The sequence below is a fragment of the Xenopus tropicalis genome, chromosome 5 (genome assembly GCF_000004195.4).
Source record: "Xenopus tropicalis strain Nigerian chromosome 5, UCB_Xtro_10.0, whole genome shotgun sequence".
NCBI lineage: Eukaryota > Metazoa > Chordata > Amphibia > Anura > Pipidae > Xenopus > Xenopus tropicalis.
In genome coordinates, this window is record NC_030681.2 from 127,875,389 (window position 1) to 127,902,520 (window position 27,132).

Here is a 27,132-nt window from a genome sequence, read left to right on the forward strand (position 1 = left end):
TCAAGAAGGGGTTGAGTGGCTAAAGCAAGTGACAAAATACCAAGTTAGCACAAGTGGATCCAGGGACTTTGTGCTGAGGTAAAAGAAATCTGCAGACACCAGCATTAAATTGAAGCTGACACCAAAATAACTGCTTTTTAAAATATTCATGTCCATTAAAATTTACCTACAGGTCATTGTTGATCGTTTTACTCTGATAGGTTATATTATATAAATATTGCTTAAAGCTGCCTATGTCATACTTAGGGTATCGTGACTTTCCTTGGGCCAGGTTGGAGTTGCAGAGTGCCATTGAGCCCTATGGGAGACTTTCCTTGGGCCAGGTTGGAGCTGCAGAGTGCCATTGAGCCCTATGGGAAACTTTCCTTGGGCCGGGTTGGAGCTGCAGAGTGCCATTGAGCCCTATGGGAGACTTTCCTTGGGCCGGGTTGGAGCTGCAGAGTGCCATTGAGCCCTATGGGAGACTTTCCTTGGGCCGGGTTGGAGCTGCAGAGTGCCATTGAGCCCTATGGGAGACTTTCCTTGGGCCAGGTTGGAGCTGCAGAGTGCCATTGAGCCCTATGGGAGACTTTCCTTGGGCCGGGTTGGAGCTGCAGAGTGCCATTGAGCCCTATGGGAGACTTTCCTTGGGCCGGGTTGGAGCTGCAGAGTGCCATTGAGCCCTATGGGAGACTTTCCTTGGGCCGGGTTGGAGCTGCAGAGTGCCATTGAGCCCTATGGGAGACTTTCCTTGGGCCAGGTTGGAGCTGCAGAGTGCCATTGAGCCCTATGGGAGACTTTCCTTGGGCCGGGTTGGAGCTGCAGAGTGCCATTGAGCCCTATGGGAGGCTTTCCTTGGGCCGGGTTGGAGCTGCAGAGTGCCATTGAGCCCTATGGGAGACTTTCCTTGGGCCGGGTTGGAGCTGCAGAGTGCCATTGAGCCCTATGGGAGACTTTCCTTGGGCCAGGTTGGAGCTGCAGAGTGCCATTGAGCCCTATGGGAGACTTTCCTTGGGCCAGGTTGGAGCTGCAGAGTGCCATTGAGCCCTATGGGAGACTTTCCTTGGGCCGGGTTGGAGCTGCAGAGTGCCATTGAGCCCTATGGGAGACTTTCCTTGGGCCGGGTTGGAGCTGCAGAGTGCCATTGAGCCCTATGGGAGACTTTCCTTGGGCCGGGTTGGAGCTGCAGAGTGCCATTGAGCCCTATGGGAGACTTTCCTTGGGCCGGGTTGGAGCTGCAGAGTGCCATTGAGCCCTATGGGAGACTTTCCTTGGGCCGGGTTGGAGCTGCAGAGTGCCATTGAGCCCTATGGGAGACTTTCCTTGGGCCAGGTTGGAGCTGCAGAGTGCCATTGAGCCCTATGGGAGACTTTCCTTGGGCCGGGTTGGAGCTGCAGAGTGCCATTGAGCCCTATGGGAGGCTTTCCTTGGGCCGGGTTGGAGCTGCAGAGTGCCATTGAGCCCTATGGGAGACTTTCCTTGGGCCGGGTTGGAGCTGCAGAGTGCCATTGAGCCCTATGGGAGACTTTCCTTGGGCCAGGTTAAAGCTGCAGAGTGCCATTGAGCCCTATGGGAGACTTTCCTTGGGCCGGGTTGGAGCTGCAGAGTGCCATTGAGCCCTATGGGAGACTTTCCTTGGGCCGGGTTGGAGCTGCAGAGTGCCATTGAGCCCTATGGGAGACTTTCCTTGGGCCAGGTTGGAGCTGCAGAGTGCCATTGAGCCCTATGGGAGACTTTCCTTGGGCCAGGTTGGAGCTGCAGAGTGCCATTGAGCCCTATGGGAGGCTTTCCTTGGGCCAGGTTGGAGTTGCAGAGTGCCATTGAGCCCTATGGGAGACTTTCCTTGGGCCAGGTTGGAGCTGCAGAGTGCCATTGAGCCCTATGGGAGACTTTCCTTGGGCCGGGTTGGAGCTGCAGAGTGCCATTGAGCCCTATGGGAGACTTTCCTTGGGCCGGGTTGGAGCTGCAGAGTGCCATTGAGCCCTATGGGAGACTTTCCTTGGGCCGGGTTGGAGCTGCAGAGTGCCATTGAGCCCTATGGGAGACTTTCCTTGGGCCGGGTTGGAGCTGCAGAGTGCCATTGAGCCCTATGGGAGACTTTCCTTGGGCCGGGTTGGAGCTGCAGAGTGCCATTGAGCCCTATGGGAGGCTTTCCTTGGGCCAGGTTGGAGCTGCAGAGTGCCATTGAGCCCTATGGGAGACTTTCCTTGGGCCAGGTTGGAGCTGCAGAGTGCCATTGAGCCCTATGGGAGGCTTTCCTTGGGCCGGGTTGGAGCTGCAGAGTGCCATTGAGTCCTATGGGAGACTTTCCTTTGGCCGGGTTGGAGCTGCAGAGTGCCATTGAGCCCTATGGGAGACTTTCCTTTGGCCGGGTTGGAGCTGCAGAGTGCCATTGAGCCCTATGGGAGACTTTCCTTGGGCCGGGTTGGAGCTGCAGAGTGCCATTGAGCCCTATGGGAGACTTTCCTTGGGCCAGGTTGGAGCTGCAGAGTGCCATTGAGCCCTATGGGAGACTTTCCTTGGGCCGGGTTGGAGCTGCAGAGTGCCATTGAGCCCTATGGGAGACTTTCCTTGGGCCGGGTTGGAGCTGCAGAGTGCCATTGAGCCCTATGGGAGACTTTCCTTGGGCCGGGTTGGAGCTGCAGAGTGCCATTGAGCCCTATGGGAGACTTTCCTTGGGCCGGGTTGGAGCTGCAGAGTGCCATTGAGCCCTATGGGAGACTTTCCTTGGGCCGGGTTGGAGCTGCAGAGTGCCATTGAGCCCTATGGGAGACTTTCCTTGGGCCAGGTTGGAGCTATAGAGTGCCATTGAGCCCTATGGGAGACTTTCCTTGGGCCGGGTTGGAGCTGCAGAGTGCCATTGATTCCTATGGGAGGTTTTTAAAATCATGCACAGAAGGATCAAAGTCGGAAAGGTTTTCCCACTGTTTACAATCGTTCGGTCCGAAAATTGTGTGACTTTCGGAGCGCCAATACGATATTATGGTGACTATTCCGATTTTTTCGTAAGCATTTTCGTGATATTTGCAATCATCAGAAATTATCGTTTACCCATTTCGCCATTCGAACTCGTGATTTGATGAATGTAGCCCTTAAAGTTAACTCAAAGGTGAACAACCCCTTTAAGGCATTTATGTAGATTTCTTTTGCTACTGAAGGAAATCCTGCTGTGATTTCCTGTGCCTCTGCTACATGGGAAAGTAGGTACACTGTAAAATGGCATGCCTGCACCTAGGGCCAGGACTGTGGCACCTATACCCACCTTACTAATTCGATCGTTTGGCCCCAGGCCAAGTGACCGAGTTAGCCTGATATCGCCCTCCCGTTGGTGAGGATATGAGGAGAAGATTCGCTCACTTGGACTCCTTGGCCACCAAATCGCCACCTTTACTCTCTGCTCTTCTCCCAGCACTTCCTGTGCAGATCTTCCTTCCTGTCAGCTTCTCTCCCAGCACCTCCTGTGCTTCACACAACACTGGGGAAGAGACAGGTATTCAGAGCCTCCCTACATTTATAAAGTGCATGCCAAGACAGTATTACTTTAGATGTAAAAAAAAAAAACAACAAAAAAGGTTTGATTTTTGGTGTCAGTATCTCTTTAAGATGAAATGTAATTTAATGCAAATCATATAGATCTCTATTTAGAGGACAGAAATAACATGAAACTACTGCTTCAATTTAATGTGAACAGGACATATAGTCAGGGACCCCTCTTGCTCTACAACATTGAGTCCCTGCCCGCGACCTAACACTGCCGGCTTTGCAACTTCCAGCTTCTAAATTTAAATGTGCTCGCCCACCCTGCCCCGCCCCTTTTGTGCCATCGTTGCAGGGCGGGTTGGGTGCGGGTCTATAAATATAGGAGAGAGGCCGAGTCGGGTAGGTTTCGGGCTTGGAGCGGGCTCATCACTAGCCAACACTTGGGGCAGATTTATTTTGCAGTGTTAAAAACAGTGACAAGATTTGCCACACATCGCCAGGCTTCATCTCGTAAAAAATGGTGTAAAATTGGTGTAATTTTTATTTTACTTTATTCTTCCTTTGGAACTTACGGAAAGTAATGGCGTCAAATCTGGCATTCGGACATCGAACTTTTTTTTTACACAGCTTTTTGCACAATTTTTTTTGGTTAATTTCATTTTACACCGCATAATAAATAGGCCCCTTCAATTGAAAAGGAATCCTGCAAAAGGTGCTCAACCACCTACAGGCTTTTTTGCCTTCATCTTGATCTCTGTGCAGCTAAGGCCCTTTTCAACTAAAGCAGTACATTCCTACCCCTTATAGTTACACCACTGCTGTACATTAAACACTGCACAGTAATATCACCAGGTTTTTCTTGTAAATAGCTGTTAAATATGGGCTAGGACTGGTCAATCAACAGCCTAGGGAAAATGTTTGTAGGTTCTCATACTGAGCATATAGCACTGCTGAAGCCATGGGTCATGTTTACAGTTGTTTGGGCTGCTGTCTGTTGCCAAGAATCATACAAACTGTTCAACTTACAGATATATAAATACCATTGGTATTCTCAAGTAGGAAAAAAGCCATACAAAGCATTTCTAATTTTCACTCTACCTAACAGGTTAAGTTAATGCACCTTTATTGCACTGGCAGAATTTCAATATATTACTTTTTGTTATTTTTTTACCGAGCACTAACAATACTTTATTATTTATCCAAGACAATGAACAGTGTCTCAATTATTAATCCATCAGGTAATTAGGATTTAAAGGGGTGCTAGAGGTCAACACATCTCCTGAGCTCTAACACCCCACTGAACAGAATAGTGTGTAAATGCTTACAGCAAAAAACTTTGATGCATTCATCTGCTTTGTTAGGGAAAATGTTATGACAGCTAGGAAAGTGTTTAGCAAGTGCAATAAAATGCATACTGCTGAGATTAGCCCTGATAACTGTATGGTATACCTGTATGGTATCTCACTTCCGGTTGTGTTACATTTACTTGCCACACTTGTGGGTTTATGTTTAGCAGTAAAAAGTAAATAAGTTAAGAATCTGATATAAAACATATTGGTTCAGCAAATTTGTTACTAGGACAAACGGAGAGGAAGGGTGTAACAACCTGAAAGGCAAGGCTGATTATATATTCTAGCAAAGCAAATGCTCGTACATGGAACAGTAAAGACTGCAGATGACTAGTGGGAAATGCCATTTTATGGAATGCAAACACATCAAATGGCTGCCTTGGGGGCACAAATTACCACATAAAAAAATCCCCGCCCCACATCTTTGTTGAATTGTACAATTGTTTGAAAATGATGGAGAAGGCAATTTTCGGCTCTTCCACCATTCAAATAATTTCCGCCAGCAGTACTGGCAGATACCAATGTAAAGGCACCTTCTGACCTTTGGGTGCCCGTTCTGAAGGAGATTAGAGTCTGTGTAGAATGTGAATAGAGATGTAATTCTTCCCTACTGGAAGGCATAACAGAATTAAGAGGAGGGAAATTTTAGGCAGGTTAGAGACGCCCTGGGGAATCCAAGTGTTTACTTTTTCCCATGGGTGTCTGATGGGCTCCCTGGTCCTTACATGGGTGGGGATCTGAAGGTTTAGGTTCTTTAAATGACATGCTGGACTAGTCAATGTTGCAGGAGGGTTAATCTAGCTAATGTGAGAGATAGGTCCGCTAACAGATCACTCTAGGTATGAGACATTATTCTTACAGTACCTGAGCGGCTAGGCTCTGGGCTAGAGAGATCCCATAGGACATTGTATGCTTGGGCAGTACACTTATTGAGAGAGTAATGTTGATGACTATAACCCTAGCTGAGCTGATATCATAAGGGAAGATACCTATCAAATGAATACATGACATTAATTACAAACATATTGCGTGCTCTGCTAAAGTTAAAATAGTCTGTTGTGCAGAACCAGCAATAAAGGAGGCACAACCATTACTCAAGTTAGGGCTTTCCAATTGGAGGCCCATAAGCTGGATGTGGCCCTCCAAAGGATTTATATGGCCCCCAATCTGCTCAAAGGCCCCACAGACTTCACTGTATGACATCATCAATTTAATTAAATCCGGCTCTCTGACATTCTGTATGAGAAATAATCGGCCCAGCACACGTAATAATTTGGATAGTATTGACCAAAGTTAATGAAGCTCTATGAAATGTAAGAGAGTATCCGTTTAGAAACCCTTGATCCAATACGACAGCAAGGACCTAACTGGGAAGGGAGTTGCATGTAAGTCATGCTCTACTGGGAGTTGCAGACTTTCAACTCACTGCATCTGGTTAAAGCTAAGGGTAACCTGCGAGCATGCTGGGGAAAGTGTCCTGAGAGTAAAATGGTTCCATCTGTATATGGTTTTTTTCCTGAAGGGAAGGGAAAGTTACTGCACTTTTGCAATATGGTATCAGGATTTCTCAGTGCTCTTGTTTTGTGGTTTTCTAAATCTTATTTCCTGAATTTAGTTAGTTTCCCTAATCTTGAGACTTTTTTTGTTTACCACCCAGCACTGACTCTTCAGGTGGAAATACACTCTAATAGGTCAGCAAATGAGCAAACCTTTCCACCGATATGCTAAGGTGGGCGATATTGAAGTAATCCGATTGTTTGGGCCTTGGGAATAGGGAATAGGAGCCGGCGGAGTGAGGACTGCATCAATGAGCCGATGCAGTCCCTGATCCGAAATTCAAACCTGCCTGATTGACATTTGCCCAATTTTAGGTCAGATATCGGTCGGGTAGGCCCGTTGGGGGTGCCCATACACATCACATAAGATGGGGAATAGGTCTGAAGGATCCCACTCAGCAGCTTAAATCTGCCTGCTGTATTATGGCCATCTTTAATAGATTCATCGGTATTTGATTGAGCTAGCCTCTGATCATTTTCTCCTCTTGTCAGTTTAGTGCTGCAGCTTTTCTGCACTTACCTCCTGGCATCTGGGTTTCCTCTCCACCAATTTCTCTATTATTTACAGCGCTGCAGTTTAGCTGCTCCCTAAGCACTTTGGGTGCTGCAGGCCTTTGTGGGGACTGGCATTGCTGGATAATGCTCACTCTCTCTCCATTCTCTGTCCCTTAGCTAATATAGCTCTCTGAACGTCTCCTGTCAACGTGAAGTATATCTTAAGTCAGTCTTAACCTCCCAGTCAGTTCCTGTAAAAATTCAGGGCTGCCTATCACTGTCTAACAGTCTCAGTCTCTGTGAATACTCCTGTCTCAGCCACTTAAGTACTGATATTCAAAAGTAATGATGGCTATTAAAGTGCCTACTTTGCCTTTAATTCCTACTTTGTGATTCTTGACATAATCTGCAACCTGCAGACCCAGTGATCAGTACCCATTCAATTCTTCCTTGCAACCCTACAAATACCTTAACTTTTGTAGGTGACCCATGAGTACCTGACCCACTGCAGGATTCTATTTGTACAAAGAATGCTCTTCCTTTGTCAAACTTCTCCAACAGATAAACAAAAATATCTAAATATTGTCATATATACAACTTGGAAAAGTCACTAAATAAGCAAAACAAAGTCCACGGAACAAAAGAGTGTAATCTGTATAGTAAAGTAAAATATAACTTTTATTTACTTTTTAAAACACATTGATAGGCATAGAATATGGTGGAACCTGTGCTTTACACATTTTGTAGCATTTTACCACTTCTAATTTCACCGCAGACCAATTGCATGGCTGCTAGCTAGTGCAGCATGTCTCGGGTGGAGCGGAGGCAGCACCAGGAACTACTTTAGAACTGTGTAGAGGAGACCAGGGAATATTGCTGATCGATTGCAGGTATCTGCAAACCCATATTGTAATAAACGAGCCCTTTCAGTTTCAGTATTACTGTACCTTTAACTGTTCTAACATTGCACAAGCGCTTGCACAATAGACTTTTATACATTCCCCCTCCTGTCTAGGGATTGGCTCACTTACTCATTCTCCATAGAGCTGCCTGTAATGCTAAATTTACTTTTCTGTCACATTTAACTCCATGAGGATTTTTCTACAATGGGAGGCAATGGTCCAGAAGGATAACACCACCCCAGTATATTTGTTATATACTTCTACCTGAATTTCCCAATACAGCTTGCTCACGTTCTGCAACCGCAGAAACACAGAGCAGCCCTTTCTTTTCAGAGTTCATGAAGAGAAAATAGAGCACGGAGGAATTAGCCAGGGGAGACTTGGCAGCCTGAGGTAAGGGATTTCTGCCTGCTAATGTGCATTTCTGTGCAATATACAATGTGGTTGCTCTTCTATAGACTGCCCTCTGTGCCAGGGCATAATAGACCTCATGTGCTTATGTGCTATTGCAGGCTACTTCCTTCTGTGGTGGGACTACAGGGTGAAGTAAACGAGGGATCGTATTTAACACTGCTGAGGGCACTTAGCCATATTTAATTAGCAGGGAGTCAGGAATTACCAACAGGAGAGATCTGTTAAAGTGGTATAGTCCGCAGCATGTATTATTTTATTGTATTACACAGTAAAATAGCAGGAGCTTTCTTGTGTACCTTGTTGTTCTCCGTCCCTGTTATGATGCATCTATATAAAATGAGTGGGGTGCTGGGAGTTGCAGCCCAAGGGCCACAGGTTGGGCATTCTTGTACCCCTGATACTGTGATGCTGGGGGTCCATGTCAAATGCCCTTTTGCTTAACTTTATACTGGCCCTGCTTTACATATATTTAATATCTGAACTCTCTGACTTTTTCACATTTGATGAGTGCCAATCTGTCTGCTCTTTTTAGACTTCATTCTTTATCAACTGTTGCTTCTATGTTCTGTTCCTTACCTTCTCACTTAAAATTATTCATGGCTGCCCATGTCTGCCTACAGACACCATTCTCCTCTAATATACTTTCTCCTTCAACTTTTCCACCTCAGTCATCTTTATTTCTATTCACATATCTGTCTGGTAAATCTGCCATGTGTCAGTTCACCGTATGGTCATAGTTTTCTTTATACCTCTTTACATTCATGATGTTTAACATGTCTGGCCAATCTCTCTGTGCTTGGAGCTACCATCCTTTACTACAACCTATTTCCTTCAACTACTCCAACCCTCTTGTTTTCCCGTTTCCCGTTTCTTTATGTATCTTTATGTCTTGCCTACCTTTCCACCCTTCATTTCTTTCTCAAACGATGCTGAATGAGAGCTTCAGAGGGAAAGGGAGCCAAGGGGAAGAGGAGTTTAATGAATGCATGGGATAGAGATGGGTGTAAAGTTGGCTATACACAAGGTCGCCAAGCAAGTGGATCTTCTCCCGATATCCCCACCTACGGGTGGGCAATATAGGGTTAATTTGGCCCTAAGGCCAAATGGTCAAATTAAAATGGCAGGTACAGGGGCCGTCAGTTCCAGGACTGCATCAACGAGCCGATGCAGTCTCCGATCCAACGGAAAAATCACACCTGCCCATTCAAGATCTGGCCAAAAAATCAGGCCAGATGTCGGTCGGAGAGGACCGTCATTTGTGCCCATACACGGGAAGATAAGATGCCAAATCAATCTAAAGGACTGATATCCCGTACAACTAAAGGTGGCCACACCCGTGTATGGCCACCTTTAGTTGTATCCCTACAATAACAGAGCTGCTTTGTAGTTGTCTTATGGAAATATTAGCCCATGTATACTGTAGTTATCTCCTTCATGCACTTTTAGCCTTGCCAAAATGTCATGTTTTGAAAACAGTATTGTATATATAGCAGCCAATATTATATCACACATTTAGTCAAGGAATCAGCCAAGATTTTTGTTTCTGAGTGTCCGACTAATAATGCTTTAAATACCTGTACATAAGCACCCCCTACTTCCATTCTTCAGTTCTGTTCTATTATAGCCAAGCTTGCACGTGCCCAACTGTATATGCCTCATAGACAACCTGCACAACTATATGTACTATATAGACTGAATTGTGCATTTGAGATATAAAGTTATCATTGGCAACAAAGTGAATATGAATAACAGTTAAAGAAAATAAATATTTCTTGGTGTTGTCAATATCTCCCTGCCCATATCAACCCCCCAGTGTACTGTGGAGTTATAGTTTTAAGAAAACTGGAAGCTGCAGAAAGCAGATCCAAAACATAGCCAAATGGCTCCAAAATCAGTATAAATACATTATGTTAAGCACTTTAGGGCTACAAGATACATTATTATATAATTTAGCATCCCAGCAGTGCTGAATTTGTGATCATAAGAGGTTTTAACCATGCCCCCCCCCCCCCTGCACAGCCACTCTACCCCCTTTCATCTGGCCTGACAAAGGGCACCCCCATTTTCTTCACCAAATGGAGAGCTGGCAGTGGGGTCGATGGCTGCTATGTTGTCCATGACACATGGCCACAGCATACTACTCTGCTGGCTGCACATTAGAACATTAATGTGTAACATTATTTACAAATTTATAAAAATGTAAAAATAGAGTTTACCACATCCCCCTAAAAATAGTCACATTTTACTGCGGTGAGCTCTTGTCTAGCACATTGATAAATATCTCCTGTAAATTCTTTTCTAAACAGATGGTGTATAATATCGATTTGAGAACTGGTGCACACACACTGGTGCGATTAAATTTGCACTTCTGTTCTTCCTATTAAGGAAATATACAGGTGATTAAAACAAAGTATTTATTATCCTGTATTCTATGAGGAATGGACGCACACAAATCATGAACTATAGCTAATGTTGTTCCATACTTTCAGCAAAGTAACAAGCTGGTGAAACTCATTGGTGGGGTGTAGGGTATTTCATCTGTTTGCTCATATCACTCATGTACCTGAGGAAGGCTGTTATGCCGAAACATGTAGTGCTGTGATGTCTCAATAGAATTACACAAATCCACTGAGAAAATATGTACTCTCTGGGTCATTGATATCTGAATTTGGAAATGTTGTACAGCCAGCACGGGGTCTGTAACCTGTTGAGAAGTACCTACTGCAGGACTTTTAACTTATATTGAGTTCCATACTTTCAGCAAGTCTGTCCTCAATCACTCATGTGATATTTAAATTTAGCAATTGTGCTGTTCATGGAAGATTTACTTCCTCAGACTATTTTATAATAAACAGAGAAAAAGAAGGGAAAGTCAAATTCTCAGCAGCACTTAGGGCTTTGTTAACCTAAAATTTGCCCCAAACAGCGGATAATGTGGAATTACCACAAATGATGAACTGGAATGTATATGAAAATGCTAAAAAAAACATACAAAAGTCCATAAAAGGCACTGAATGTAAATGGAGCTGCACTATCCCCTAATGGGTATGTCTTCTGCGCACTTTAACATTAAATAATTTGACACTGGAGATTTTTCTAGATATTTACAGCTACTAACACATATCGATGGTGTACTGGCTGTTCTGTTGGTCCTCTCAGAGCATCTCAACAATAGCCCTATCATTGGATCTATTTTTTACTGCCAAAATGTTTGGAAGCCTTATGACATAAGGATAAATGGCCTTCAAATTGTAACTTTTCTAGAGCACTACTTACTATAGGTGCTTATTCTCCATGCCTGAGTGGTCATCAGTATGTTCTGTATGACCACTGATATGAGATTTCTTGCTTCTGGGGACAAATTCATCTTAGTGTTAAAGTGTTAGTGTTAAAGGCCCCCTGTACCTTGAGGCTGATATAGGAGCTTTCTACAGTATATACTGTAAACGTCTTCTCAATGGTTTTTGGCTGTTAAAGATGATGGCGGGAGTTATGACAATTGTAGATAACCATTAGACATGTGTAAGTATAAAGGCACGCATACAATGAGCAGCTTTAGAGTTTCCTGGGTAACTGGGCCATGGGCTGAAGGGTTAGTATAAGTTGACTACACAACGGACCTTAATTCTAATGGAAGGCATTGGCAGACCATGGACAAACTGGCTGCCTATGATTTTATAGGATCACAGTATGGTGCTTAATAAAAGGCTTATCCATGTATCCCTAGTTGGGCAATAAGGCCAAAACTCACAAAACTACCAAACTGTATTGGAAATTGTAAGCCCAATTTATAATTCAGCACTAATGTCTCTTTAAATATTCACTATTATAATCTGCTGTAGTTGGAAAAAAACACAGCACAAAACCGCTCACACTGTTCACAAGTCAGTTCCTGGTATAACAGTGCATATGCAAACAGGTGGAACTGAAAATACAATTTTGAAACAGAAGAAACATTCTGAGTTCCCTAATTATATCCTATAAATAAGATAGTATTGGAGATCAGTGTGTGAATCATGCTTCCGATAGACAGTTTGGGTTCCTCTAGCAGCCGCTACCTGTATCAGCAAAGGAAGAATGCTGCTCTGTATTTGATGAACTATGATCACTGTAGAATATCATATATTTATTATAAAATGTTGTGTAAGTATTATGGTCAAAGTACCAAGGTGATAACAAAATATCTTTGTGTGGAGTTACAAATTATATGCAAAGTACAAACAGCCAGTCAAACATACCCTTGACAGCTCACAGGAGTAATCTGTACAATTAATGCATATAAATATAATGTTAAATATATGTGATATGTGTGTATGTTTCATATATCTATATATTTCATGTATCTATAAAAGGCAAGAACATATGTTAAAAGGTGTGCTCAGTCCTTCCCAAATTAATTTACAATTATGTGTGAATGACAGGTATACATTTCATATGCTGTGGAATTATAATTCTGTGAAAATATCTCACAATCACCAATATTTCACCATTGATTTATTTTATGAAAATAAAGCTTTGAGGGGGCCTAAGTGTTGTGCTATTTTTTACCTTAGACTGAAGCTACTGGTGACCCACTTCATGGTGAGAGGTGGGAGATGTGGGCACTGGATGCATGATCACTAGACAAGATATGGACTCCCACTACATTTTTGTAAATCATCCCCCCAGGTATTTTCCAACTGACCATTATAAACCAGTCGACAATATTTTATTTTTTATTGCCTCAGTATGCACAAGTATGCCAGAGAGAGGAGCCCCACTCACTAAAGTTGCAAACAGTGTTTCCCTCTATATATTCAGCCATAGATGTAAAACAATGATCATTAAAGGAGACTCGCTGAAATGCTGCATGTTGTTCAGGTGTCTGACTTCTCAAGAAAAATCCTTCATTCCTAGGGCCAGAGTTTGCACAGCCCTCTCCTCTCTCCCTTCTCCTGCCCCCCCCCCCCATAAGAATTCATAAAACTCACTCCCCCCTCCTTTAGGAATGTGTGATCTGAGCTACCAAGGGCTACAGCTGCAAGCAGGACCAAGCTAAAATGGCAGCTGCTATCGTTAACAAATGGAGGGAGCTTCTAGGGCTCTTTACTCAGGAAAGCTTTCTGCAGAATAAATATAGCATTCTAGGTGACATTAATGTGGCAAATCTTTGGTAGTAAAATGCCAAAATGACTTTCCTTCTCCTTTAAGGTGGAAAGCAGGGGGGTTTGTCCCTCAAAGCATTACTGTTTTTTGGTCCTGGCTAGAAGATGTCATCACTGTGTAAGTGTGTGGAAATCCCCACTGGCTACTGATCATGTGCATGTCTTACAATGCCCTAAAAATAATAGGAAGTACGTTACTTTTATCTGTAACTTAAGAAACAAGATTGAATCAGTTCTGAGTAAGCTTCCTCTGTGATATTTTTAAAAGTTCAAAACTCTCCCACCCTGCCCCAAACAATTCTACTTTATGCATAGGAGCACAGCCTGATATGAGTGAGGAGATTTCAGAAGAAACCAAAAGGTTACGGAGTTGGCTGCAGTTGCAACTCTTGAGTTACTGCCATTTGCTCCAGGGTTCTCCTACGTCAGGTCGGCACACTTTGGGTGTAAGTACCTGTAACCCTTTCTTGGCTGTAACAAGCCAACAGCACGACTAGACAGGTCTAGAGCATGGGGTACACGCGACTCAGTCCTTTAGGATGGGCCTTCGCTATGTGGAAGTAACCAAACAGAGCTATGGTGTAGTGCAACTACAACCCACTGTAGCTGTGTGCAAGTGCAGAATAACAAATGGGTGCCAGAAGGTTCTTGCAGTTGAACAGTAGAACTGGTTTATTTTCAGCGACAAGCAACTTGCAGGGTTATGCAATATACTCACACACATCAGTTAGCATAGCATTTCTCTGAGGATAGCACAGAGAGGGTGTACACCCGCTCTCTGGAACAGTCAGCTGGATACCACACTCCTCAGGCCCCACGGCAACTTTGGATCAGGGTTTACACACTACCTGCCTCCTAGGTCTAAACCGTGGCCCTACACTAAGGCAACAGTGCCTGTCTGGAAGGGTACTCCCACAGCTACTTTCCTCTGAGCCAAACTGCTCGTGCTCTCTTCCCTCACTATCTCACTTTCCTAGAAAGTGCTCCACAAAACTGCTATCTAACTGGTCCTCATTCACGGGGTCCCTGTCCCCGACTTCACCAGAGTGGATGACTACACTCTGGGGCACATGGCTTTACTGGGGGCCTAGTTCCTTTGCCTCCAGCACAGTGCTCCTTCCCTTGAGAACACAGGCAGCCAAAGAGGCAGACCCACCCCCCTGCTAAACACTATATCAGAGTGCCAAGGGAGTGGTCTTCCTGTTACCCAATTTGCCCAGTAACAGCACAAAACCAGGAAGCTGCAGGGTTTAAAGCCATAGGGACTAGTTAACCCTATGGCTGTGACCATTTATTGTGACCACAACTGGGGCTGCAGCTGTAACCCTAAAGGCCTCATATGTGACAACAAAGGAAGGTGCGATGTATTTGCAATATTTTGTCTCTGCCTTAATAAAATCATTCCTCTGGTCAGATTATATAAACATACCTCCCAACATTTGAAAAACCAAAAGAGGGACAAAAACAATGTTTTTGACCACACCCCGTAAGAACCACTCCAATTTTACACAATTTGGCAGGTTACTTAAAGTTTGAACACATTTCTGGGAGGTTTGGGCTGGTGCTTTATGTATTATTACAATTTTGCTAAAAAAAAAGGTGAAATCATACCTCCCAACATTTGAAAAATGAAAAGAGGGACAAAAAGATTTGGTGCGCGCAGCGTGGCAATTTTTTTGACCACGCCCACTTTTGTGGCCACGCCCCAATTACCACACCCCATCCATTTCTTTTTTCAAAAAATTCTCCTTTTATATAGTAGAAATGGCAGGACCAGACGCAAATGTGCTATACCCTCATGCTGTACTACCTAAGGAAAACAATATAGCAACTCCTACATATAAAATACAAATATAGAGAGAAGGCAGTGAGTTATTAGTGAGTTATAACTATCTACCAGTTTGCCCCCCCATACACAGTGCCCCCAATAGCCTAAAAGACAGTACTACCCATACACAGTGCCCCCATACACAATGCCCCCCATAGAAAGTGCCCCCAATTGACAGTCCCACCCCATACACAGTGCCCCCAATTGAGACAGTCCCACCCCATACACAGTGCCCCCAATTGAGACAGTCCCCCCATTCACAGTGCCCCCAATTGAGACAGTCCCACCCCATACAAAGTGCCCCCAATTGAGACAGTCCCACCCCATACACAGTGCCCCCAATTGAGACAGTCCCACCCCATACACAGTGCCCCCAATTGAGACAGTCCCACCCCATACACAGTGCCCCCAATTGAGACAGTCCCCCCCATTCACAGTGCCCCCAATTGAGACAGTCCCACCCCATACACAGTGCCCCCAATTGAGACAGTCCCACCCCATTCACAGTGCCCCCAATAGAGACAGCCCCTCCCATACACAGTGCCCCCAATAGAGACACCCCCCCCCATACACAGTGCCCCCAATAGAGACAGCCCCTCCCATACACAGTGCCCCCAATTGAGACAGCCCCCCCCATACACAGTACCCCCAATAGAGACAGCCCCTGCCATACACAGTGCCCCCAATAGAGACACCCCCCCCCATACACAGTGCCCCCAATAGAGACACCCCCCCCATACACAGTGCCCCATACACAGTGCCCCATACACAGCGCTCCCTTCTTCTTCGTCCCCAGCGGCTCCTCGGGGTATGTGGCTCCTTCTGCGGCGGTCCCAGGCCCTTTTATAAGGTTGCGCCCGTGCGTAATGACGTCACCTGTGTGTAAGGGCGCAACCTTATAAAAGTACCTGGGACTGCCGGAGAAGGAGCCACATACACCGAGGAGCCGCTGGGGAGGAAGGAGCGCCAACGCATCCCGCTGTCCCGGGTAAGTCAATGAATGTTCCGCATTTCCGTAATTTATTACGGAAATGCGGGACATTCATGGAACTATCCGGGACAGCGGGATGCACTCTAAAAACCGGGACTGTCCCGCGGAAAGCGGGACAGTTGGGAGGTATGGTGAAATTACCCTTTAAGCTCCAAGTCTCCGTTCCCCCAAGAGACCTGGTTAGCTTAATAGTTACAATTGTATCGAAGTCCAGGTTTAACTTTTCTGGGCTCTCTGCCAAAAGCCTCCTTATTTAATTATGTTTGAGAAAAATTGTATCTTTTTTAGCGTTCAGTGCAGGAGATCAACATGAGGGACCTTTCAGTAAGAATCCAGGACTGCGGCCTAATCTGTTAAAATCAGGACAGTTGGGAGATATGTATTAAGGAAGAAGTAAATCTTAAAAAACAAGTAGGCTAGAAGTGTAGTACACTATGTATAGAGATTCTGTACCAGCCCAAGGCAGCAGCCCTTTAGTAGAGAAGATTTGATCAGAGCGCACTGAGCATGTGTGTGTCACTGACACTCCTAACAGAATCTAGTATGGGGAGTATTTGTAACAACTTTGAAGGCTTGGATCATTACTACTATAACAGAGCTGTCAACCCTGGGAGAATGCTTTCTGGGGGATGGTTGCAGCGTGGTGCTAAAAATCATCCCCTGTTGGGCGGACACGTGAGTGGCACAGGAATTAACGTCAATGCGCATGTGCAAATCCTTCCTCCACCGAGGGATTATTGTAAATGTCTGGACACCAGGGGGACAGGTGGGAAAATAATGGTGAAATAGTTGGGTCAGTTGACAGCTCTGCTATAGTGATGTTGAAACTTTAGGCTGGTGCAGTAAGTTCAGTATATCAAATGTGGAAGTTTTAACCACATTCATTTTTAGGCTTTAGTTCTCCCTTAAGTACATGTGTCGGTGATATTGCCATTCTGTTCCTTATTTTCTCCTCGATGTGGGTATGTATTATACAAGAGCCTCTTTCATTCTGCTGTTTCTGTGTAAAGTAATACCCCTTGTTTTTGTATTTTGATTTGAATTAAGTGTCCTGTGCCATTGGGTAATCTTCACATTAATCTAGCCATGGCTGTATTAGGGTCACACAGTACATCTGCATTCAATGAATCACTTGCTAAGGGTATGAGATGAACTGGAAAGTGAAAGAAGGAGGAGGGATCAGAACTAGTGCAGGGTGAATGTGATCAGAGGGCAAAGGTAATATGGATCTTGTATTGCTGGCATTTTATTATGGTAGATTTACTGCTGTGAATTAGGGTTTCATTGTGGCACATAAAACCGGTTCTATGCCTTAGTAAAATATAGCCATTATTCTGTTCATATGTTGCTGCAAATGTCATTGGAACGAAGTGGGGATTCCAGAATATCAGTTTGCTGATCTTTAGGGCTCATTTACATCTGCAAGTGCAGTGGTGAACTTGCGTTTCGCCCTGCAGAAAGTTGTGCAAAAAAACACTTTCACTATAGGTACTTGCATCAAAAATGTGCTCCTTGCTCCTCCCTATAGATGCAATTGGCACCTCTCAGTCCCAGTATTGACACTGGGGAACCCTGGAGCTACCGCTACCTCCAGCAGTAGCCCCAGGATTTCCATATGTGCCCATTTTTGTGGTAGGCGCAGCACAATTGCATCAAGAGAATTGTCTGTTTGTGTCCACAATAAAGCTGGAATTGTGGGGGGAAAATGCCTCACAATGCACTTGTGAAATTGCATTTTGCTCACTGCACTTGCAAAGATAAATGAGCCCTTATGTATAAAAGATGGTATCCCTTACTTACACTGTTTATTGCTAACATGTTACTTAATCCTACACAGATTGTTCATCATTCACATCAGTCCCTGCCCCGTGGAACTTACAGTCCATGGTCTCCATCAGGGCATGTAAGGTTGCCCTGTAAGAACCAGGATACCACACACACGTCTAGAAACAGATATGAACTGTTGGTGGTGCAGAAAGGGATTTCCCTTTTTAGTAGTTTCTACATCTACAGTAAACAACAGGCTTTGAGATTCTGCCAGCGCCTGACTAATATTTAATGACAGAACCCAGCTGTTAAGCTCTGAAGTATTGCCAGTACTTGTTCCTAAAATAACAGCCAATTCCTCATTCATGTAATATAAGCCAATTTAGCTTTGCATTTAAAAGCAAAATCAAAGTTTAAAAAAAAGAAGCAGCTACATAAGAAAAAAAACTACATTACTTATGTGTAGAAAGTGCAGTAAAGTGAAATTTGTCCTCTTGATATGGCTTCAGCCTCTGAGTGAAACTCTTTTTAAAGAAATAAAAGAAATAAAAGATGGTCGTGCCTTCCATCTAGGAACTTTTTTTACCGAGGAGCAGGGAACCAAGAGTTGCCAAAGGCAAGTGGTACAAGGTGGGACAATTGGGGACAGTGGGCTGAGGGCTGAAACCCATGAAAAAGTAGTTGCTGCGAGAGAAGGAAAAGTTAGACTGTTTTGTGTTTATGTTTGGGAAAAGCTGTAACAGTTATATGTGTGAAGTGACCCAGTGCTGCAATAAAACCCCACTAAAAAAGGGTTAATGGATTTTACCAGCCAACAGTAAAGAAATGGATGTTGGTGGAAATAAATTATATCTGTCCGACACCCAAGAAAACCTAATTGCCCCTAATTTATTATCAACACTCTTTTCCTGTCTAACAGCATGCCATACATTTCCATTAACACCTGTGTAAATAAGTTAAAAGTTATTCAGATATCATAAACATCAGGGACTGCAAATATATTCTTCTTATAAACAAACCAAAGCAGCTTTTTTGTAAAGGTCACTTCTTTCTTTTTCTTTCAGTATGGAAATCCTCCAACTTACTTGTCCTAGTCATTCTTTAGTCATTATGGCTTGGCTATAGAAAGCCTGGAGCAATGGCGGGTTACTGATATATTATGTTTTCTATTACACCCTATGCAGGGGTGAAACGTTACTCTTAGACTTTGCCATGTGTCTCCTGTACAGAAACCTCCAGTGGGAATAGGGTGCATGTAATTGAGTTTTCTAACAAAATTTACAAAGAGGTAGGCACACATGGAATCTGGAATATAATTTTATGCCATTAGCTGTAATTGTTATTCCAGTCACTAGATGGCGCTTTTGGACAGGGGATCCCCCTTAAAGAGGTTCTAGAGCAGGTTCTCTTCTGTGTTACTCTGAAGGGATTTACCTAAGGTGGCTATACAATGGGGGAGAAAAGTGGTCCACATCCTGTTTGGCCAATGTAAAGAAGATAAGGCCAGAGAGCCAGAGGCAGTTTCAGAGGGCCTTAGGGGTTATGTAAAAAAAGGCATTATGTTTGCCCAGGAGCAGTAACCCATAGCGACCAATCAACAGGAAGCATTTACTGGTCACATGTTTAAAAGCAATCAACAAACCCTGCGTCAAACTTGCCCCTACACTCAATGCAGAATCGTTTTTTTGTCTGGGCAATATAGCGAGCAAAAATTGTATTTTAGATACTGAGGCAAAAGTTTAAGGGGCTCGTTTGCAGTAAGCAAAGTGCAATTTTGAGCGCAATTTTTTTTTTGCACACTGCAAGGTTTTTTCCACCATTCAGGCACAGTCAATGCTCTTGATTCAATTGCGCTGCACCTACCACAGTTGCACTCAGTTTGCCAAAATGGCAGCAACTGCACATTCACATTGTTGCAAATAAGATTTCACATTTGTGCCAAATATTCATTTCTGATGTTTGCTGGCGTCATTTCTGGTGTTTGGAGTGCAAGTGACATGTGACCCTACTCTTTCACTGCAAGTGTGCTGCTCCTAGTGTCTGGCTCCTGGGTTCCCCGGCTTCTATAGGCGCAGCAGTGCATGATTCAGTATGGAAGGCAGGAAGGACTGGGTGGTGGCGAGTGGAACAAAAGGGAAGAGCAAGGACTACATTTTGATGCAGGTACCTGTAGTAACGCAGGTACCTATAGCGGTTTTATGAGCAGGTAAAAGCACAATTTGCACAAGTTCCTTGCCGCATTTGTGTACATAAATGATATACTATATTCCTGTGTGATCTCTGGCCTTGTGTTTATTGCAGATTTAGCCTATGCGCTTCACTTTTTACTACTGTGTATTCCTTTGCATAATGTTAAAATGCGTTGTTATATAAATAATATAAAAAACAATAGTCTCCATGTTATTATAGACAAAAAGGCAAAATGAAGCAGCTACCTAAGGAATAATTATTTGTGCAAACCTTGAAATCAGTGGGTGTGTTTGTTTAATGAGTCTCCAAACCTGTACAAGTTCCCTCATGTGTTTTACAGAAGTGAAAGGAAAATGTGCAAGTAATATATAACTGTTGGGTTCATTGATGGAGCTTGTTTGTTAAATGCAAACAGACAAACCAATGGAATGAATGTTCACAGATGTTTTATGGCATTAGCAAAATATATTTAAATCATGTAAAAATAGCGGATGATGGTTCATTTACTAGCGCTAAACAGTATATTTATGAACCTCACTAATAAGATGGAAGGGGTACATTGTGCACTGTTATCCCTACTGCTGATGTCATAAGTGTCTGTCATTAGTAACCTTAGTACGTGTCGGTAACTGTAATTCACATCAATATCAGATGCCGAGAGGTGGTTTTCAAAGGAAGTGTTTTTGGGTTTTTTTGCCACACTCCCAGAATGCCCAGACCATGGCGGTTACACCTTTACACCTCCAGCTTTACCTGAGCCCAGTATACAAATCTGAAGGATTCCTGGAAAATTTGGGATGGTTGCCAGCAATAGTGCAAATCAGTGGCCTGTAAATTGGCACCAACTTACCCATCATCTTGCTCTGAAATGTCATCATGGCTTTCTTTTTTGGATTTTTATATGTAAAACGTACATGCAATCAACTTAATACATGTGTTTAACCATAAGTCAGCATGGCAGTCTCAATACCAATGATAGAGCAAAGCCTGTGGGTGTGATTAGAGGATAGAGGCAGCACTAGTCAAAGGGACACCTGCAATGGCTTTCTGTTTACTTAACTAAGCAAAAAAAAAATGGCAAAATACCTTATGAACCATTAGCCAGGGGCATGCACACATGAAGCAAGGAACATGCATGTTCCAGTTTGCAATCGCTGGCAGAGAGCAGAGGGGAAAAGGGCTGGTTTCTTTGTTGCAGATGGGAAGTGGGGAGGGTTAAACTTTGAGTTTAGTTCTCCTTTAAAATATACCACAGGCTTTTGGTCTATTGGCCCAGATTCAATTCACTCATGACAATTTAGCTCACAATAAGCCACAGTTATATGAGGCATTTGTACTGTGCTGCATTAATAGGGGAGCTTAGTTATTTTAGGTTTTCAACCTAGGACTTTCTTCCTGCTGCAAGCAAATCAGCCATGCTGCTGCACAGGTTTATCCCAAAAAGAGCCAATTCACTTTGTTGCCAGAGGAAAGGCATTTTGGGTAGATTATTTGCCTGCGGTAGCTGAGATTAACTGCGGGTTAATGAGTCATTGCCCTTAGGGCTCTGGTACACGGGGAGATTAGTCGCCCGCGGCAAAACTCCCTGCTCGCGGGCGACTAATCTCCCCGAGTTGCCTTCCCCCTGCCATCCCACCGGCGAACATGTAAGTCGCCGGCGGGATGGCAGACGCGGCGGCGCGATAATCGCCCGCGAGCAGGGAATTTTGCCGCGGGCGACTAATCTCCCCGTGTACCAGAGCCCTTAAGGACTCTATCACCATGGAGTTGTTTCCTGTCTTCTACTTTTATTTCCCTCACCCCCTTATACTTCTATTTTTTATATATCTGGGTGTGTGTTTGTATGGATAAAGAGACATGTCTTGTGTTGTGATTTGTGCAGGGATGTTTAGAGGGTGTGGGGGGGGGTTATTGTGTAAACACGTACATTTGAGGAGGAAGGTTTCCTTGGCCAAAGAAGACTCCTAAATCTATTCTATACTTCTATTCTATACTTCTGTACTATTCTGCATTATATTCTTGATATACTTCTATTCTTCACTTCTATCTGTTCTATTCTATATAAATACTTCTATTCTACACTTCTATCTGTTCTATTCTATATATACTTCTATTCTACACTTCTATCTGTTCTATTCTATATATACTTCTATTCTACACTTCTATCTGTTCTATTCTATATATACTTCTATTCTACACTTCTATCTGTTCTATTCTATATATACTTCTATTCTACACTTCTATCTGTTCTATTCTATATATACTTCTATTCTACACTTCTATCTGTTCTATTCTGTGTTCTATTCTATATATACTTCTATTCTATACTTCTGTACTATTCTGCATTCTATTCTATATATACTTCTATTCTATACATCTATCTATTCTATTCTATTCTGTGTTCTATTCTATATATACTTCTATCCTATTCTATAAAGAGACATGTCTTGTGTTGTGATTTGTGCAGGGATGTTTAGAGGGTGGGGGGGGTTTATTGTGTAAACACGTACATTTGAGGAGGAAGGTTTCCTTGGCCAAAGAAGACTCCTAAATCTATTCTATACTTCTATTCTATACTTCTGTACTATTCTGCATTCTATTCTTGATATACTTCTATTCTATACATCTATCTATTCTATTCTCTTCTGTGTTCTATTCTATATATACTTCTATTCTATACTTCTGTCTGTTCTATTCTGTGTTCTTTTCTATATATAATTGTATTTTATACTGTATATACTTTTCAAACTGTTGTAAGACAATCATATATTTTTATTCCTCTGTGCAATTATTTGGGGTGGCCTAATTAAGCTCACCTTTTGGCCAAATGAAATGATACTTGATCCATTTTTTTACAGGACAGATAGTTAGACAGGCCACTTTTTTTCCAGAAAAGGTGAGCAGCCCTGGCCATAATGGGGGAGTCCACAATCAGAACTGATAATGGAGATGAGCAGTCATGGGAAAAGTGCACAAACCTCCCTGTGTTAGATTTATCCTGTACAAAGAAAGAACATATTGAAGATGTTTTTTCCCTCTACAAAGATACAAAGATTGTAATCAGTGGTTTTTAACTTTTTCAGCTTCGTTGATGCTTCTGGGTCCTGAATGTACAAGCCACTTGCCATCCACTAGTGTGCCTAGTAAGGTCGGTCACATTGTCCCTCGGCAGCTTTAACTAAGGGCAAATACAATGTAAGTTTCTGGAATGCTGTTTGATACTTTGGCTTTTTATTTGCTTTCTTGAGTAATATTAATGGATTTCTTCATTTTTGACAGGATGGCATCTTTCAATCCCAAAAACCCATATTCTGTACCAATGTTACCATCTTCAACTGGTAAGATCATTTGCCATTGTATTAAATTTGCTTTTGAGTTTTATTCTGTTATTGACAAGGGGATTAGCATAGATATAATAATAGGGCCAATTTTATGTGTATAAGAGAAGACGTTTGTCCACAGCCTCACTGGGGCCCCTTGTTTGGCAACCATTAGAGATGCTACTGTTACCCTCTGCCAGCTTCTTAGAAGGGGATTATAATACCATAGTAGGTCTATGTGAGACAAGAGGTTGTGGCCACTCTGAGACCTCAACAGTGCAGACAAGACTGAATCTGCTTATACCATGCTATACTCCATCAAGACTATTAAGGTTCTAGCCAGTAGAGGGCACACTCACACTTATATCTTTGCTCTGTCCCAAATCTCTGCAGCTCTAATATTTAATTCCTAAAAAGCTTTAAAAAAAAAAGTCCATCCATTTGAAAAACCAGACCCCTGAGTTTATATACTATGGGGGGCATCTACTAATATTTGTATTTTATTTTTTTCACAATTCAATTTTTTCTGTGCAAACATACAACTTTTTTGTGAAAAAAACACAATTATTTCACCATTTATTATGCGTCAAAACCGCGACATATCCAAAAGTAATGTATAAGTCAATGGCAGCTGTCATCTTGGGTTCTTTTGACTCTTTCATTTGTGTGACAAAATGAAAATTGTAAGTTTTTCACATTTTTCTGTGTTTTTTTTTCTCATCTGTGTTTTTTTTTTTTTTAAAAAGGCTGTTATAATAAATCACTTGATATTTGTGGTTTTAGAGAAAATGAGTTTTTTGTGGGTTTCAAAACTTCTAAAAAATGAGACTTCCTGTTCCTGCTGCCTTACTGTTAACCCTTTGCTGCCCCTTCTCTACCTTCTACACTTGCCTATCCTTCCTCCCTTCCTCACACAGTCAAGGCCCTTCTTTTTTAGTAAGTCTGAGCTGCATTTCCAGGCAGTCCATTTAAGTATATTTTATAAGGGCAGTGAGCCACAAATATTACTTTTTAGGGAATAAAACAATAAATTTAGGATGGAAAAAGCTGCCAAGCTGATGTTTATTCTGAAATGTTCAGCGCAGAGTAAGATCCATTATACAACCAAGTAAGATCAATGGAATATAGATGGGGGGGGGGGGGTTGTAATAAAAATCACAAACTGTATGTAAAATGGCATTTTTGTGAATGTTTAGTGCTGCTCACAATGTAATACTGCTCACTAAACATTTATTACATTGTAAATATTTAATACCTGCTTGAAGATAGTGTAAATCTAAATAAGTTAAGAAGTTTTATTACATACACTGCACACTTGCGCAAACAAAAAAATTCACAATTGCAAACTTATTGTCTTAAGAAATGTAAAGGGCACATAAACCATAAGCTAAAATTTTGTCCAAATGTGACCATTTTTTCCATTAGCAACATATATTACTTTACTTTATATTCGTCTTTTACAGTAAACTCCAATCAAACAGAGAATTGCACAAGGATAATGGAGGAGAGGAACGCGACCTTAGCTATGTTTCAGCTCATCATTTTATCTCTGACCCTATTTTTTGGCACATTATTTAACTCCTTTGCAATCTGGGTTTTTTGCTGTAAGATGAAGAAATGGACAGAGACCAGAGTTTTCATGATGAGCCTGTTGTTCAGTGACTGTTGCTTGCTCTTAACCATTCCGTTTCGCATCTATGCTACACAGCACCGATGGGATCTCCCCAGAGAACTGTGTACAACCCTTGCTTATGCTTACTTTATGAACACATATTTGAGTATTGCCATTATTACACTGATTTCTGTGGACAGATACATAGCCATAAAATTTCCCCTCAGATCAAGGTCATTGCGCTCCCCAAAGAAGGCCGCATTGGCCTGTGCCATTGTTTTTGCACTGTTGCTGTGTACACGCATTTTCATTTTACTTACAGCTGAAAAAAGTGTTCCATCTCCTGGCTTCTGTTTCCGCAAAATTTTAACCAGACCGTTAAAGAGAAACTTGTACTTCACAGTTACAGGGTTTTACATTCCTCTGCCCATAATCATATTTTGCACAACAGAAGTCATCAGGTTCCTAAAGATGAAGGATAAAACGAGCGTCTATGAACACGAGTGCATTAAAAAATCAATTAAGATAATGTCTGCCAATCTCATCATTTTTCTGGTTTGTTTTTTGCCTCTTCACATTTTAAATATTATCAGGTTTGCGATGGAGAGTTTGAAACTGGATTGCACATTGATAAAACTAATCAACGATTATGTCTATGCTGCACAAGTCATCGGTGACCTAAATTGTTGCCTGGACAGTGTCTGTTATTATTTTGTAGCCAAGGAATTCTGGGAGTCAACATCAGTGTTGCCAAGGTCAAACCACTTAACAACATCTCCGGAACAAACAGAAGACACAAACCTTTAGAAACAAACTGTTTACCAGATGGCATTTAGGAATTCATAAATTCCCACAATCTTTAAGAATGTGACATTGGTTTCCAGTTGAGGTTCATTTTGTAGGACAAGCATTTCAGAAGCACTTAAGGCAACACACTGACCAAATCTTGATTCACTGTGTATATTGTGGGTTTCGGACAATGCTTTATAAGTCAGATCCTCTGACTGGAGTAATTTTTTGCTATTTATGATGTTTGTATATACTGTATACTGTATATTGTTATATTATTGCAATTTGTTATTGTATGACTCCCATCCTTGGTAAGTCTGAATATCGTTATAGTTCTGACACATCATTATACAGTAGTTCTAACATGATAAATCTGACAGTGACACAACTTTTTTTTAAAGAATATTCATTACTAAATATTTTCTACCTATTGCTATATATATTAACTAATTTGAGTTTTACTTACATGATCTACATATTATCCTAAAATGGGTGGTTCACCCTTAAGTTACCATTAACTATGCTATAGAATATCTTATTCCTAGCAATTATGCAAGTGGTCTTCATTGTTTATTTTTTATAGTACTAAAGTATTTGACCCCCGCAGCCAATTATTGCTCTGTGAGGCTATAATTTTATACTTATTGTTACAAACACATTTTTTTATATATAATTTTGAAAATAGAACGTAGGCCTAGACTTTTCTAGGTGCCCACGGCCATGTGACTTGTGCTTTGATAAACTTCAGTCACACTTTACTGCTGCATTGCCCTCCACCCCCCCCAGCAACCAATCAGCACAACAATGGGAAGGGAGCAAGATAGCAGCTCCGAGTAGATATCAGAATAGCACTCAATAATAAGAAATCTAAGTCCAGCTTGGGACTCCTCCAGTTACATGGGAGTAGGAGAAACAATAGGTTACCTGAAAGCAGTTCTAATGTGTAGCGCTGGCTCCTTCTGAAAGCTCAGACTCAGGCACAATGCACTGAACAATGCAGACTGATGTTCATTTTCTTCACTTACTAATAAAATGCTAGAGTCAACAGTTACTGTGAGTGATTACTATGGCCTTTTCAGGTTCAAGCCAAACAGCCCTATAGTTGTCAGTCAGTGTTAAGAGACAAAGTAGTCATTCACTGGGATATACAATAATGATGTGGTTCATCTGTTCCATTTAACCATTCCATTTGATCAGAAGCTGAACAGGAAGAAAAAACGCTGAGCTGTGTAAAGAAAGTTCCCATAATGCCTCACTCATGCACCGAGACTAAGACCAAGTGAACATGCTCAGTTTGTAAGACTATGGGGCAGATT

At 42.5% G+C, this 27,132-nt stretch overlaps 1 protein-coding gene across 2 annotated transcripts; it reads left to right on the forward strand.

Moving 5' to 3' along the window:
- Nucleotides 1–7,869: 7,869 nt before the first annotated feature.
- Nucleotides 7,870–26,867, forward strand: gpr35 (G protein-coupled receptor 35). 2 transcript variants are annotated; one of them, XM_002933350.4, is made up of 4 exons: nt 7,870–8,154; nt 23,179–23,290; nt 23,375–23,433; nt 24,879–26,867. In XM_002933350.4, coding segments are annotated over exons 2-4 (1,017 nt in total). In that variant the 5' UTR covers nt 7,870–8,154; nt 23,179–23,288; the 3' UTR covers nt 25,835–26,867. The 2 variants fall into 2 exon arrangements, with proteins under 2 accessions (XP_002933396.1, XP_031758791.1); XM_031902931.1 differs by lacking the exon at nt 7,870–8,154 and adding an exon at nt 19,529–20,111.
- The last annotated feature ends 265 nt before the right edge of the window (nt 26,868–27,132 follow it).

Excerpts from the sequence above, each read along its gene's own strand:
- gpr35 (XM_002933350.4), top strand. Across the intron at positions 23,434-24,878 it reads AATGTTACCATCTTCAACTG|TAAACTCCAATCAAACAGAG; the intron begins GTAAGATCATTT and ends CGTCTTTTACAG.